At 33.5% G+C, this 15,944-nt stretch overlaps 1 protein-coding gene across 1 annotated transcript in view; it reads left to right on the top strand.

The window, feature by feature from the left end:
• The window catches only part of LOC141599956 (protein ECERIFERUM 26-like), a 30,779-nt gene extending 16,563 nt beyond the window's left edge, over positions 1-14,216 (top strand). Inside the window, exon 2 of the mRNA XM_074420102.1 lies at positions 13,097-14,216. Within this exon, the coding sequence (XP_074276203.1) occupies positions 13,097-13,984 (888 nt within the window). The 3' untranslated portion in view covers positions 13,985-14,216. The remainder of the gene's footprint in view (positions 1-13,096) is intronic.
• Positions 14,217-15,944: the final 1,728 nt, after the last annotated feature.

Raw genomic sequence — 15,944 nt, 5'->3', positions numbered from 1 at the left:
TCGCCTAAGATGGCACGATTTGATTAACTTTGATTTGTGTTACTACGACCTTCGTAAATGGGGTCAAATGGGCATATTTTGGGTTATGATGGCTGTGGCTAGTCGAAGGGAATGAGTGCGATAGAAATTGTCCACCCCTAGTCAGGGTTATAACAATATCTCAGGGCCACTCGAGGAGTAATGAACTGGAAATGCGTGGCCACGCTCGGAAAGTATCTATGATAGATAAGTCCGGTCAATCAGTTATTCTCCAGATCGAGGAAACCATTCTCGATATGATCACTTGTAAGTACGATCTGAAAGACACCTTGCATTGAGTGGGAGATAGTAATAGGACAAGAGAATTGGTGACGCACACTTGTCGAGGACAAGTGGGAGATTGTTGGAATATGTGTTTTCCGACAATAATGCGATCACGACTGTTGATCATAATGATCACATGTTTAAGTCTCGTTTTAAAGAATACAATTGGGAAGTAATTTTTACTGTCAACTGGTCAACATATATCGGTAATGATTGGCTGACTAGAGTTTGACATTACTGTCGTGCGACGGTGGTGACCAGTTGATCCCCTAGGTCATATCTATAGGGCAACACTCTTAATTGATCATTTAATTAATCGTATAATGTTACGAGTTAATTAAATTACTTGAAAATTGACGGACGATTTTGGAAGTAGTATTTACGTATTTCATTAAAATGTGATTAAATGAGATACGTCTGAGTAATTGAATCGTTTCATTACTTGGATGAAATAATTGTTTAAGGTAACAATTGAAATTGAATGAATTATTATAAATACAATCTGTTGTGATTTATAAATGGTAAAATATTTTGGTACAAGTAATTATGAAATTACTAAGTCAATTTTTGTATGTGACGTATTTTTAATAATACGTTGATTTTTAATATGTTAAAAATACACAACAAATTTATGCTACATATGACATGTGACATTTTGACAATTGACAAAAATAATATGGATTCCATATTATCCATTTGGACCGAAAATAAGAGGAGGTTTAAGCTAATTGTGTTTGTTTAAATTAGTGGTAAACATAATGATTGTTTGCTTTAGTAGCCATGCAACCCTATTGTGCATTGTGAAGACAAATGAGTGCATGCATTCGCTCCCCTCCCACTCCCCTTGTCCGGTTTTTTAGAGAAGGAAAAACCACTTGGTTTTTCCTCTCCTTTTACCATATACTTAATATTATTATTGATAATTCATTCATACTTTCACTCATCCAAAAATTAGAATTCTAGAGAGACAAAAGCTCTCTTCTTCTTCTCTCCATAAACCGAAATATTTAAGTGTTACATAATATTTTGGGTCAATTTTCTATAAGATTAATATTGTACTAGTTCTCATAATATTAATTTTTATTTAAGAGTAAGCCTTGGGTATAAAGCTTAGGGAGAGATCCTACACTTGGATCTTAGTTCTTCCATTAAAGGATAGCACAAGAACAAGAGAGAAAGGTGATCTCTCTTGTGCCCTTAAAACCGAAATCACAATGTAAGAACATGATTTCTTCTTTATTTTGCTCATTTGTTTGCATGCATAAAATCCATCTTTAATTTTATGACAAATTAAATTAAAACATATATGAGTATGTAAGTATATAGATCTACTTTTTCTATCATGGGTGATGTTGGCTCCCGGATTTTCAACAGGAACATATTGAATGGTTGATGTTTTCGTAGGATCGATGATCGTTTGATTGTTATTAGTCATTGTGATAATTCGAAAAGAAACGGCTGAGAGGAATTAGGGTTCGAAAAAAAACAAACTAGTCTGATACCATGTTAGAAATGTATAAGATTAGAGAGAATATAATTGCTAGTATTACTTCCGAAATGAACGATGTACAAAAGCTATAAATCTAAAGCTATTTATAATGTACAGGAAGCAAAGAATAAGGCAAATAATATCTTCCTAACAGCTCTATTTCTAAACTAGGCAAATAGAGAAATTTGCCATAGTTGGTGTAACACCCCGTATTTTATAATAAAATTTTATTATAAAAGTATTTTATTAAATTGATTATTTCGGAATTTAATAATGTATTTTGAGAAATATTATATTTATCGTCTTCGTTCTATATTTTATTATTTCTCGTTTTAATAAACTTTTGATTGAGTTAAAATGTCCGTGCACGATTTTACTATTTTAATATAATAATTAATTTTCTTATATAAGCTCTCCTTACGTTTTAATATGCTTCAATCCGATTTGTAATCAGATAATCCATTGTATAAGCTAATGGACCCAAAGCCCATTAGTTAATCCCTTATAAATAGAATTAACCTAGCAAGCAACTAGGTCAATCCTTTTTCTTTCTCGCGTCAAACCCTAACCAAGAAGATAAGCTGCTCTCTTTGTTCTTGCGTGAAATATGCCGCACGGCCTTTCCTCCTTTTCCCTCTTTTGTTCTTCTTTTCTCCCTTTGACTCCATTGTTGAATATCTTTCCTTCTTCCAAACTCATACACAAATTATATTTTCACAATCCTTGCTCTTACCTCTACTTCATATTCATCTCCAAATATTTTATTGGGAATTATTTATATGGACCTTTTGACCTACCTTTAAGGTCTCTTATTTTTAATGGGTAAAGAATAAGAAAGGTCTTTTATGGTGCTTTTATGGATTTGGATTCGGGTATTCTATAATGTCGGTTTTTGGGGATGTTTGCACGTGTTGGAGACAAGGATTTGATGGTCGTGTCTTTCTTGGAGGTTTTCATTAATTTGCATCATTAATTGCTAAAAAGGTAACTAGGTGTTTTCTTTTAATTGTGTTTATGCCAATTGATGTAATTAATATGATTTAATGAATGTTTTGTATGATTAGTACATGTTTGATTGTTTATTATCATGTTAATTATGTTTTCACATGTTTGTATATGTTTTAATGTATTAATTATAAATCGTATGTTGTTTATGTGTTTATTATGGGTGTCATGAGCGTAATTAGGGTTTCCGAATCAAACCCTAATGGCGGCATGATAGGCGGCCAAGAGTGCTCTCCAAAGTTATAGCTAAAGCTAGTATAACCTTGATGATGATTCAGGGGTTATAGCTAAAGTTAATACAACTTTGGATGGTTACTCTAGTTATGGCTGGAGCTACTATAACATTGAAGTACGAGTTAAGGTTATAATTGGAACTAACGTATCCTGAGATTTATGGCTCAAGGTTATGGTTGGAACTAGTATAACTTGAGTTTCGTGTCAAAGTTATAGTTGAGGTAAGTATAACTTCAAGTCGTATATGTTGAAGTTATAGTTGAGGTTACTATAACCTCGCATCCAGAGTTTATGTTATGGTTAGGGTTACTATAACATTGAATGGTTATTGTTAAAGTTATAGCTGAAGTTACTATAACATTGGTTGCTTATACTTGTTTCATATGTTGTATTGTGTTCAACAAGTTATGTCCTTGTGTTTGCATATATCTTTGGTTACTCTTATTCATATGATAAATAGGATGGTCAGTTATACTATCCTATGGGTTGAGTCGTGATGTTGTTCACGCATGTTAGTACAGTCAGTTATACTGTGCATTGGTTTGTTTGCTAGTTTGAATAGATGACGGTAGTATCAGTTATATACTATCGGAATGAACCAACGCTACCCGTCGATGCAGGATTTATTTTGGTTTGTGTTCGGGGTGGCCGAGAGCGCGGGTTATACGCTCCGGGTCCCGAGTGTCGTTCGGTTTACCGAGAGTCCGCCAGTCTTAGACATATAGGCGGTGGTTATACTCTATACATAGTACCGTGGAGGCGGTGGTTATACGCTCCACACCGAGGAGAGCGGTGGTTATACGCTCCGTCGATTAGAGGCGATGGTTATACGCTCTAACGGGCGTTAGCTCTATTCGCTATGCTTTGTTGCTAGCTTTGTGCCTTCTGTTGCTGTGGATTGTGTGTCACCATGTTTGTTATGCTTTAACGCTAGCTTTGTGCCTTAGGTTGTTGTGGGTCGTTTGTCGCTACTAGTCTTGTAAGTTTTCATGGTCTAGTGGTTGCATATGGTCTAGGTTTGCATGATTGCGTCCGTTAAGATCGACTAAGTCATGGTAAGCTTTGATGGGTCTTTCATGAGTATAGATGATCTCGCATGTTTACTGGTTTTACATTTCATTTGTTAATGATTGTTGATTATATTCAATTGTTGTAAACATGACTGGGAGAGCATCTAGTTACTCCCGATCGATTGTCGACCCCCTTTCGGAGTTGTTCGATTCGTTCTTTGTTTGGTTGATGCTTGCTTGGGGAATGTGCGAAGCGAGCTTAATAATAAATTAGGACTTTACTTTATGTTTTAAGAACCTTTCGAATAATGTATTAGTTTGTTTTGGAGTTAGTAGCGAACCGGATTGGTCAGGTGTTTCCGCCACCTTGACCCTTTTATCAGTATCGTACTCTGATATTTATTTTATATAAGTTTTCGCTTTGTTTTATAATCCGGGTTGTTACAGTTGGTATCAGAGCGAACACGCTCCCAACTCTCACTTAGTTGATGACTAAAATAAATTGACTTAGTAAATGAGTGAGAGTAAATGGGGTGGAAACAATTAAGGACTTGTTTGTTTATGTATTAATGTTTCATATAATTATTAATTGTGTTACGTGTATTGTTCATGTACTTAATTTTGTTGCCTTAATGTTTTGCATCGTTATTAATTGTATTACATTTATTGTTCATGCACTTGTTTGTTTATGCCGTAATGTCTCGCATCGTTATTAATTGTATTACATGTGTTATTCACGTACTTGCTTGTTTGTGTCTTAATGCTTCATATCGTCATTAGTGTTATTACATGTTTTGTTCATTTATTTGTTTGGTTATGTTTTAATGTTTATCATTATTAATTATATTGAATGTATAGTTTATGTATTATGCTGTTTGTGACTTGATGTTTTGTTTCGTCATTAATTGTATAGAATGTGTTGTTCATGTATGACCTTTTCAAGCATGTTTTGCTGATTTGAAAGATGGTTGATTTTGAAAATGTTTCTTACATGTTACTTATCGTGCATGTGGGTACATGTTTGTCAAAACTTTTAATCCTTGGTAACCCGAGCTTTACTCTTATCGTACTATCATCCTTTTGGATTATTTGGTAGTGTTGTCCTTGTTTGAGGTGATTTCAAGGTTGATCTTCTTGTGGTTTCTTGAGGCTTCAAGTTATGATTGATTGGCAGGTTGGGATGTTTAAGTATGAAAGAAAAGAGTGTTTATTATTATGGGTTTGGTAAGGAAGGAGTTTACTTTGGGATTAGAGGTTGTTGTGAAGAAGGTTACTTTGGGAATAGAAGTTGTTATGATGATGTTTCCTTTGGGATTATAGGCATTATGTTATTTTATGTATTTGAGGAATTCTTATTGATGACAGAAAGTGATGATATATGGCGTCAGATAAATGATTGTGGTTTCATGGTTTCACAAGAAGTGAGAAACATAATGGGTATATTTATCTTCTGATTTTATTTGGGAATATCGTGGCTTATGCTCTTAATGGTTATAAACATTGGATTTTTGTCTTGTGTTAAGGGGAAACTTGTGTGATTTATTTATGGATCGAGAGTATAATGTTGAAAATGAATTTATTGTTATCGTGGAGTTTAGATTGAGCACGTTGGGAATTTAGGAGACTTTGCTCGTCTTTAATTGGAATATCATATTTGAGGAGTAAGAATCATTAATGGTGGTTAGAGAGAAATGAAAGATTTATGATTTATCTATTGAAGAGTTAGTTACTTATCGTACCTTTTAAAGGATTGATTGAAAGAGACGAATTATAATTTATGGACCTGTGAGATGTTACTGTTAAGGTGTTCAAGCGTCGACTTAGTGAGCGACCATATTGACGATGGTTATAATGGTTCGTGGTGTTCATCATTGAAGGGTATAGAGATTGCTATGGATGGATTCTTTAACTGTGATTAGATGGAGTTGTTGAGAGTTTGTGATCTTGAGAGTTGATAATCTGAGGAATGTAGTTATTGTAAAAGGGCAATTGTATGGAGATTTGTTCGTTCTGAGGTATTATGGAGATATGATGAAAGGATGTTACGAGACGTTGTTACCTTGGGTGATTGTTGTACGATATTTGCAAGACCTTGGTTATCGTGTTTTATTTATCTTGTTTTAAGGTGTCGTGTCTTTGAGAAAATAAAACTGTTTTCGAGTCGTCTATTCTTGTCATCCTTGCCCGTGTTAACCATACCTCTTCAATTTGAGTCTTCAGACCATCAGCTTCTTTTATCTTTGTTCTTTGTCTGTTTATCGATCGTTACTCTCTATTTGTTCTTTATTTCAACTCCAGTTCCTTCTTCTTTGAACTTTTGTAATTACCCTTTTTCATTGAGTTCTCATTGAGCTTTTACTTCCCAAAACAATGTGATGTTTTGTCTCGTTTCATTGCACGGAAATATTTTGTTTTGGTTTGCAAGTTATTTATTCTTTTACAGTAACTTGAAAATTTTTGAAATCTCTTTAGAGCTACTTGTGATCATCTCCTAGTGGAAGCTTTGATGCTTTGGCGAGCGATGTTAGATACTTTGAGTTTGATGTTTGGTTATTTGAGGTTGAGATCATAGAGACATAGTTGTATGTGAGTATGCTTTGGGATAACATTTAAAGTTTTGGAAAAGGAGCATTAAAGGTCTTATACCGAGCTTTGAAATTTTGAGGATGTTTTGCTTTGAGGGTATATAGATGTTTGTTTGTTGTATGTGGGGTTAAAGATGCTTCATTAAGAGTATGAGGGTTTTAATTAAAGGACATATATTTATACAACCTTTTGTGGGCTGGTAGTGTTAAGCTAATGTTCATGGATAGTAGATTGTGACACAAATTGAGGTTATAAGCGTTGTTGTTACATGGACACAGATGATAAGATTTGTATGGTGATATCATTTTAAGAGCGATGATGGAATTACGTTATCGGTGGATACGTGTGTTGTGGTACAATAGGTACTAGCTTAACCTATGGTGTATGATTGTTGGGTGCGTAGTAATGTCGTGATCATGAGTGTTCAAAGGAAATGATTGGGTCTTGCGAGTGTGACTAAAGATTTTGTCATGAGATTGAGGTTGGATAGGATTTTGACAGTTTAGTCGGAGTTTGAGGTTTGAGATTGATGAGTTTGGATACAAATGTATAACGAGAATTGTCGAGGTTTTATAATAAAGGCTTTTTGAGCTTATGAGTTTTGGATGATAGTAAGTACTACTCGCTTTGAGGATAATAGTGTAGGTTGGAGTAATTTTAATGGCTCGTGAGTGAAAGGGTTTTTCCGTTCTAGAGATACTTTTTGTTTGGAGATTATCTGTTGGAGGTTTTGCTCAATGTCAGATCTTGTGGTGAATGGTAAACTAGAATTGAAGTAATTGTTAACGGTTATGTGGATTGTAGTAATAGTAAGGAGTTTACAATTTTGAGAGGTCATATATGTTTTGAATGATGGTTAATGCTAGTTGGATGACTGTTTGAAATATGAGGATTAGAAGTTGGCTTAATGATCTTTATGGACTTTGATGGCATGAGTTTGATGTGACTTTTGAGGTTGTAGAGTGTGTGAAGTTGATAACGACATTGATGATCTAGGATCTTTTCTTTGGTAGGAGTTTGGATATGGATCAGAGTGCGCAGCGGTTAGGTTTCCGAGATGACTTTTGTTGATGATCACTTGTAATTCTTACCTTCTTTTGATCTTATCTTTAAATTTCAAATTTCGAGGACGAAACTTCTTTTTAGGGGGTTGGATTGTAACACCCCGTATTTTATAATAAAATTTTATTATAAAAGTATTTTATTAAATTGATTATTTCGGAATTTAATAATGTATTTTGAGAAATATTATATTTATCGTCTTCGTTCTATATTTTATTATTTCTCGTTTTCATCTACTTTTGATTGAGTTAAAATGTCCGTGCACGATTTTACTATTTTAATATAATAATTAATTTTCTTATATAAGCTCTCCTTACGTTTTAATATGCTTCAATCCGATTTGTAATCAGATAATCCATTGTATAAGCTAATGGACCCAAAGCCCATTAGTTAATCCCTTATAAATAGAATTAACCTAGCAAGCAACTAGGTCAATTCTTTTTCTTTCTCGCGTCAAACCCTAACCAAGCAGACAAGCTGCTCTCTTTGTTCTTGCGTGAAATATGCCGCACGGCCTTTCCTCCTTTTCTCTCTTTTGTTCTTCTTTTCTCACTTTGACTCCATTGTTGAATATCTTTCCTTCTTCCAAACTCATACACAAATTATATTTTCACAATCCTTGGTCTTACCTCTACTTCATATTCATCTCCAAATATTTTATTGGGAATTATTTGTATGGACCTTTTGACCTACCTTTAAGGTCTCTTATTTTTAATGGGTAAAGAATAAGAAAGGTCTTTTATGGTGCTTTTATGGATTTGGATTCGGGTATTCTATAATGTCGGTTTTTGGGGATGTTTGCACGTGTTGGAGACAAGGATTTGATGGTCGTGTCTTTCTTGGAGGTTTTCATTAATTTGCATCATTAATTGCTAAAAAGGTAACTAGGTGTTTTCTTTTAATTGTGTTTATGCCAATTGATGTAATTAATATGATTTAATGAATGTTTTGTATGATTAGTACATGTTTGATTGTTTATTATCATGTTAATTATGTTTTCACATGTTTGTATATGTTTTAATGTATTAATTATAAATCGTATGTTGTTTATGTGTTTATTATGGGTGTCATGAGCGTAATTAGGGTTTCCGAATCAAACCCTAATGGCGGCATGATAGGCGGCCAAGAGTGCTCTCCAAAGTTATAGCTAAAGCTAGTATAACCTTGATGATGATTCAGGGGTTATAGCTAAAGTTAATACAACTTTGGGTGGTTACTCTAGTTATGGCTGGAGCTACTATAACATTGAAGTACGAGTTAAGGTTATAATTGGAACTAACGTATCCTGAGATTTATGGCTCAAGGTTATGGTTGGAACTAGTATAACTTGAGTTTCGTGTCAAAGTTATAGTTGAGGTAAGTATAACTTCAAGTCGTATATGTTGAAGTTATAGTTGAGGTTACTATAACCTCGCATCCAGAGTTTATGTTATGGTTAGGGTTACTATAACATTGTATGGTTATTGTTAAAGTTATAGCTGAAGTTACTATAACATTGGTTGCTTATACTTGTTTCATATGTTGTATTGTGTTCAACAAGTTATGTCCTTGTGTTTGCATATATCTTTGGTTACTCTTATTCATATGATAAATAGGATGGTCAGTTATATTATCCTATGGGTTGAGTCGTGATGTTGTTCACGCATGTTAGTACAGTCAGTTATACTGTGCATTGGTTTGTTTGCTAGTTTGAATAGATGACGGTAGTATCAGTTATATACTATCGGAATGAACCAACGCTACCCGTCGATGCGGGATTTATTTTGGTTTGTGTTCGGGGGTGGCCAGAGGCAGTGGTTATACGCTCTGGGTCCCGAGTGTCGTTCGGTTTACCGAGAGTCTGGCCAGGTCTTAGACATATAGGCAGTGGTTATACGCTATACATAGTACCGTGGAGGCAGTGGTTATACGCTCCACACCGATGGAGGCAGTGGTTATACGCTCCGTCAGTTAAAGGCAGTGGTTATACGCTCTAACGGGCGTTCGCTCTATTCGCTATGCTTTGTTGCTAGCTTTGTGCCTTCTGTTGCTGTGGATTGTGTGTCACCATGTTTGCTATGCTTTAACGCTAGCTTTGTGCCTTAGGTTGTTGTGGGTCGTTTGTCGCTACTAGTCTTGTAAGTGTTCATGGTCTAGTGGTTGCATATGGTCTAGGTTTGCATGATTGCGTCCGTTAAGATCGACTAAGTCATGGTAAGCTTTGATGGGTCTTTCATGAGTATAGATGATCTCGCATGTTTACTGGTTTTACATTTCATTTGTTAATGATTGTTGATTATATTCAATTTTTGTAAACATGACTGGGAGAGCATCTAGTTACTCCCGACTGATTGTCGACCCCCCTTTCAGGTTGTTCAGTTCGTTGTTGTTTGGTTGATGCTTGCTTGGGGAATGTGCGAAGAGAGCTTAATAATAAATTAGGACTTTACTTTATGTTTTAAGAACCTTTCGAATAATGTATTAGTTTGTTTTGGAGTTAGTAGCGAACCGGATTGGTCAGGTGTTTCCGCCACTTTGTCCCTTTTATCAGTATCGTACTCTGATATTTATTTTATATAAGTTTTCGCTTTGTTTTATAATCCGGGTTGTTACAGTTGGTGAGATACACTAGCCGTTGGCTAGCATAGAGAGGAAGCTGCGTATTAGATATTAGTAGTGTTGTTGGTTGTTTGGAAAGTGCCGCAGTTAGGTTGGTCAGTGGTGGATTGGGGTTGAGGTGGTCGCTAAGATATCTAGGTTGAATTATTTGGTCGAGGCGTCAGGGTGAAAGTTGATCAATTAAAATGATACTTATTTCGTGTTGATTATTTCTTTAAAATATTCTTGAGTAACTGTCACTTTTTATAATTCTATTTTTTCTATTATTATTATTATATTTTTTTAAAGCCGCAATTTTTATTGAGAAATTAAGAATAATTTTTATAAGAAATTGGTGGATATTCGAGATAAAATCTTATTATTATTATTACTAGTTTTCAACCCGTGCAAAATTGCACGGGTATATTTTTAATAACATTGTCGTAAAGATTTAACATTTAAACAATATTAACCAAAATACATGAATATTTTATACTCTATTTCTCTTATAATGATAATAGATTAAAACACTACAAAAATGCAGTGTTAAAACATGGTATAAAGTATATTAAATGCAATGTATATAAACAATATGCATATCATATAGAATAAGTATATCTGACTGAATATATTTATGAGATAATAGCTTCTTTTTTTTATTTTTTAAAAAGAAATTTCTAGTATGTTGTTTCTTTATTTTCTTACTCCATTTACGGTTAATTTAAATTTAAATTTAGTATTTAGTATTTTTGTAACAATATTAATTGTTATAAGTTGATGTATTTTTTCTTACTTTATTTTAATTGTTATTGTAATTTATCATCGTAGTAACTTATTAGTAAAACTTTAGGCCGAATTATTTATGTTTTAAATTATTTATTTTACGTTATTATTGACTAATATTTACGTGTAGAAAATATAAAAGTAAACATTTACGTCTAAAACTTAAATATAGTAGTTTTTCAGCAATTAATTCCAGATATTTTTCTGTGGGTTCCATATTTACTTAAAAAAAATATGTATGATATGATGTGGCTTAAGGAGAATGCTTGAAATGTTTTTGGTTTTATATAGATAAGATTGTTCAAAAAAAAAAAACACAAGGAATTGGTTTAATGAGGTGTGATAGTGTGATGTAAAAAGTGTATGACTTTGTGTAGAGTTGCGATAATGGACCTAAAAAGGAAAAGAGCATACGTGGTTGTCTTTGGTATAAGTAGGACTAGGGATTAAATGAGCAACATTTAAACTCCCACAACAGCGGACCCCTTTACTAAAGCTTATTTGCCATATTTTCCTTGTTTCAGCATTTACCCTACTTCATTTCATCTTTCAAATACCGTTGCTCTATTAACGCTTTGAATTCAATTTAAGACAATGGACCTGTGAGAAATTTAATGAAATCAGAGAGGTTGTGGCACTTTCGGATTCGATACAAGGAACTATTGTTGCAGCTAAATTATTTCCGATTTTTTTCCGAATTGAACAGTTAGAATGATCAACTCTACAAAAAAAAAAATAGTTTAATAGAAAAAACAGGGCGCATAAATAAAGTAAATTTGTTTAATCTAATGTTTTACAATATGTTGTATGTCATCCGACTTTATTGAAGTAGTAAATATTGAAATTTACTCTCTTTGTCCCGGTCATTTGTTGTCATTTTTCATTTTTGGGTGTCTCAGTCATTTGTTGTCCTTTTTATTTTAAGAATGAATTTGATGAGTAATTTGATCATTCTCATTCACTTGGTTCCACTTGTCATTTGGTTATTGGTCCTCTCCTCTTTTCTTGATCTTTGTGCCAAAATCAAAGGACAACAATTGACCGGAACGGAGGGAGTACATTTTACCATTTCAGCCATTATACAAAGGAAGAACCTTACTTTCTACAATTTGTTAATGTCTATTTTGTCATTTCACAAAGAAACAAAACATTCATTAACCGAACCTTCGGTTCATTATGGATAAAAGAAGTTATAAAATATACTCAGTCTTGATCATTTATTTACTTATTCTATATTAAGGGCGTCTTAATTATTTGTTTATCTTTCTATATTAAGTAGATTTTTTATAGATAATTTGATCATACACAAGCATTATGCTCCACTCTAACCACCACCACAAATGGTCCCCTTTTCTTTCCTTGATTTTCATGTCAAATGTTAAGATTATAGGGGAGAGAGAATCGCATAAGAAAATATTATTATTGATGTAGTTGCCTTACAAATAGATATGAAAAGTATGTAAAAGACTTCCCATCTTAGTGAAACCCTAACCCTAGTTTAGGCAACCGTAGTTCAATTAATATAGGCCCAATCTCCTAATACCCTCTCGGAATCGTAAAGGCAATACTACGAACTTTACGATTGTAGTTTACAAGAAAATCATAATCAATAAAAAAAACGTCTTCATCACTTCAAATTACCATGGAAATTTAGACAAATCATCAACGGTTTGAGGGGGATGATAGAAGATATTACCGTAATCGGAATAATATTAGTATTATAGAATAAGATTTATTATGTTACTACAATTAGAAGATATGATTATTATCTTCAGATCTTTGTAGTAGTATAAATGTGATATCATTGTAATTGTTTCAAACATGAACGAATATCAATAATACGACAATTACCCCTATGCAAATCTCCCTCTCCGTTTCTAATATCAAATCAAAGGGAAACAAATGACGAAACCGAGGAAATAAGTCAGTTTTGGCTGTTTTTCATACACTATCTCCATAGTGTTTAGTATGCTTTACAAATATCTGTCTTAATAATTGGCTTAAAGTAACCTATGCTTTGATTGTCATCTAACTTGGATTGAGACAGATTACTTTCTTCAATTGCGGAGGAATATCGCTGGGAATAAGCTGGGCTCATGTATTAGGAGATGCTTTTTCGGTATCGAACTTCATGAACTCATTGGCCCAATTCATGAATGGAGAACAACCCAGTCATCCACCATGTCCCAAAACATCCCCAACTCCTTTTCACAAACCAGTCAAAGCAGTGAGCTCAAGCCCACTCTCCATAAAGGATGTAGGCCCAATTGGAGATTTATGGACCGCACCCACCCGTTGTGAAATGGATACCTGTTCGTTTCATGTGACTCAAACCCGACTAACCCAACTACAAGCGAAACTATCCGCCCTAATTCAGCCGTTTGAGGCACTGTGTGCCATCATTTGGCAGGCCATTGCAAAAGTTACAACTGGGCCAAAGCCCGATGTGGTGACCGTTGTGAAGAAAGATCATTCCTGTCCAATTGAGGATGAAATGGCTTTAAGAAATAACCAAGTTGTGAGTTCTATAAAGGCTGATTTTCCTGTGGAAGAGGCCCATCCCAAAGATCTCGCCACGTTGATCCGGGATTGGGCCCAAGATGAGAGGGCCCAAATTGGAGAGATGGTGGACCGTGATCCAGCAGGATCCGATTTCACTGTCTACGGCTCCAAATTGACTTTTGTGGACTTGGAAGAGGCTTGTTTCTATGGATTTAAGATTAAGGGAATTAGTCCTAGACTTGTGAATTGCTTTGTGGATGGTGTCGGGGAAGACGGGGTTGTTTTGGTGCTTCCGGGCCCACAGAATGGATATGGCGAGGTCCACAACCCGAGATGCGGGGATGAAGGTAGAATTGTGACACTAACTCTGTCAAAGAGTTATATGGCCGAGCTCAAGGAGGAACTGAACAAGGAATGGGATCTCATTGCTTAAGTCAAGTTTTAAGAAAAAAGTTGGATTTCTACTCAAACTGCTTTTGTGTGATGGCCATTATTTGGCATCTAATTAAATTATTATAAATTACCCTTGGTTATATATATTTATCAATATCAAAAGTTTAATGTTCAACTTTAAGGTTAATCAACAAAATGTAATAAGTGTACAATGTACGTAACTGTTATGGGCTGCTACTGGCCTGCTGTTAAGGGCTTAAGGCCTAGAATGATGTACTTCTTTGTAATTTAGTCTTCTACTAGTGTAACACCCGTGAAAAATCACGGGGTTGTGTACGATATTTTTTTCTAAAGATGACTATAAATTTTAGTAATTATATAACCAATTATATTTATTGAACATTTGTACTTTTTAAAAATAAAAAAGAAATGACATAATATCATTATAAATATTAAAATATAAAAATGGAAATAATATCATTATAAATATTAAAATATAAAAATGGAAATTATAACATTCAAAAATCAAAACTTTAAAATATGTAAATTAATTAATAAGATAACATATGATAATGTTAATAGGAGTAACCAATAATTCGCTTTGAAATTGATCGATATTGAGCTTAATAATAATCGGGTTATAAATTTAATCGAGTCCATAATTTCACGGGTTGGGGATCGGTTTCGAGTTTGATAAAATTAAATAGACAATGAATTTAATCTTTAATAAAAAAGGAGAAGTAAAATCCAATATTAACCGAAGGCGAATTGAAAATAATTATATAACCAATTTTAATTACTGAGCATGTGTACTATTTAAAAATATATATATATAGAAATTATAACATTCAAATTTGAGAAATTTGAGATAAGTAAATTAATAAAATAACACACGATAATGTTAATAGGAGTAAAAATTGTAAGACGGGATTAAAATGAAATAATTAAGACATAGTTGAAAAAGAAAATTATAACTTACAAATTTAAGTACTTTAAGTAAAAAATCTTTTCATAATGAATTTTTAATTGAAAGAACAAAAAAAAAATAACAGTTTCTGTGTCGTGTTTAGAGGTCGGAAATACGTATGCAACATTTTCATTTGAAATTGGGTCGTGGTTAGAGCCCAATTTAAACGACCCAAACAAATACTTCTTTATTTTGATATATGTTGACTGTGTGAGTTAGCCCATTTAGTTTATCGTTAATCGTAGCCCATTTAGTTTATCGTTCTGGAGAGTTCATTCTCCATTCATTATCACAATCTCAAATATGAAAATAAGAAAATAAATATCATCTTCTTCATCGTCCTCAACCTTGCTTTAATCATCATCAAAATCAACACATCCATCTTTCAAACTTCTTCTATCCTTCGTTCTCAAACTCGATCCATCTCAGTCACCACTTTGCGATTGAAGATTATTCAACCAGATTTGACATTTCTTCATTAATTTACAAAATCATCGAAAATTGAGAATAAAAATAGTGCAAAATGGTTGATTCATTAGCTTATTATTGGAGATCAAGGTTCGTTTTTTCTGATCTACAATTTTGTCTAATTTTTTTTAATTCCGGTAAAGTAGTAATTGTTTTTTTTTTGTACTGTAATTGTTTTTTTATTATTGCATGTTGTTGGATGTTGTTGCAAAGGAATGCCGGATCTTATAAAAAGGTGGATCTGTTGATATTAAGGTCAATATTTAGATCAAGGTTCGTTTTTTATGATCTACAATTTTTGTCTTAATTTTTTTTTAAAATTCCCGTAAAGTAGTACTCGATGTTTTTGAATTTTTACTGTAATTGGTTTTTTTTATTGCATGTTGTTGGAAGGAAAAAAAGGAACATACATCGGATGTACTACCTCCAATTTTTTTTGGTTTTTGAGCATATATGTATTTTTTTTGAGCTTATTACCTCAAACTTTATTTGTTTCTGAGCATATGTATATTTTTTTGAGCATATTAAAGTCTATAAGTTAGATTTTAATATTTTTTCCGTCAAA

This window comes from Silene latifolia, chromosome 9 (genome assembly GCF_048544455.1).
Source record: "Silene latifolia isolate original U9 population chromosome 9, ASM4854445v1, whole genome shotgun sequence".
Taxonomy (NCBI): domain Eukaryota; kingdom Viridiplantae; phylum Streptophyta; class Magnoliopsida; order Caryophyllales; family Caryophyllaceae; genus Silene; species Silene latifolia.
This window is presented reverse-complemented; position numbering and strand designations above follow the sequence as displayed.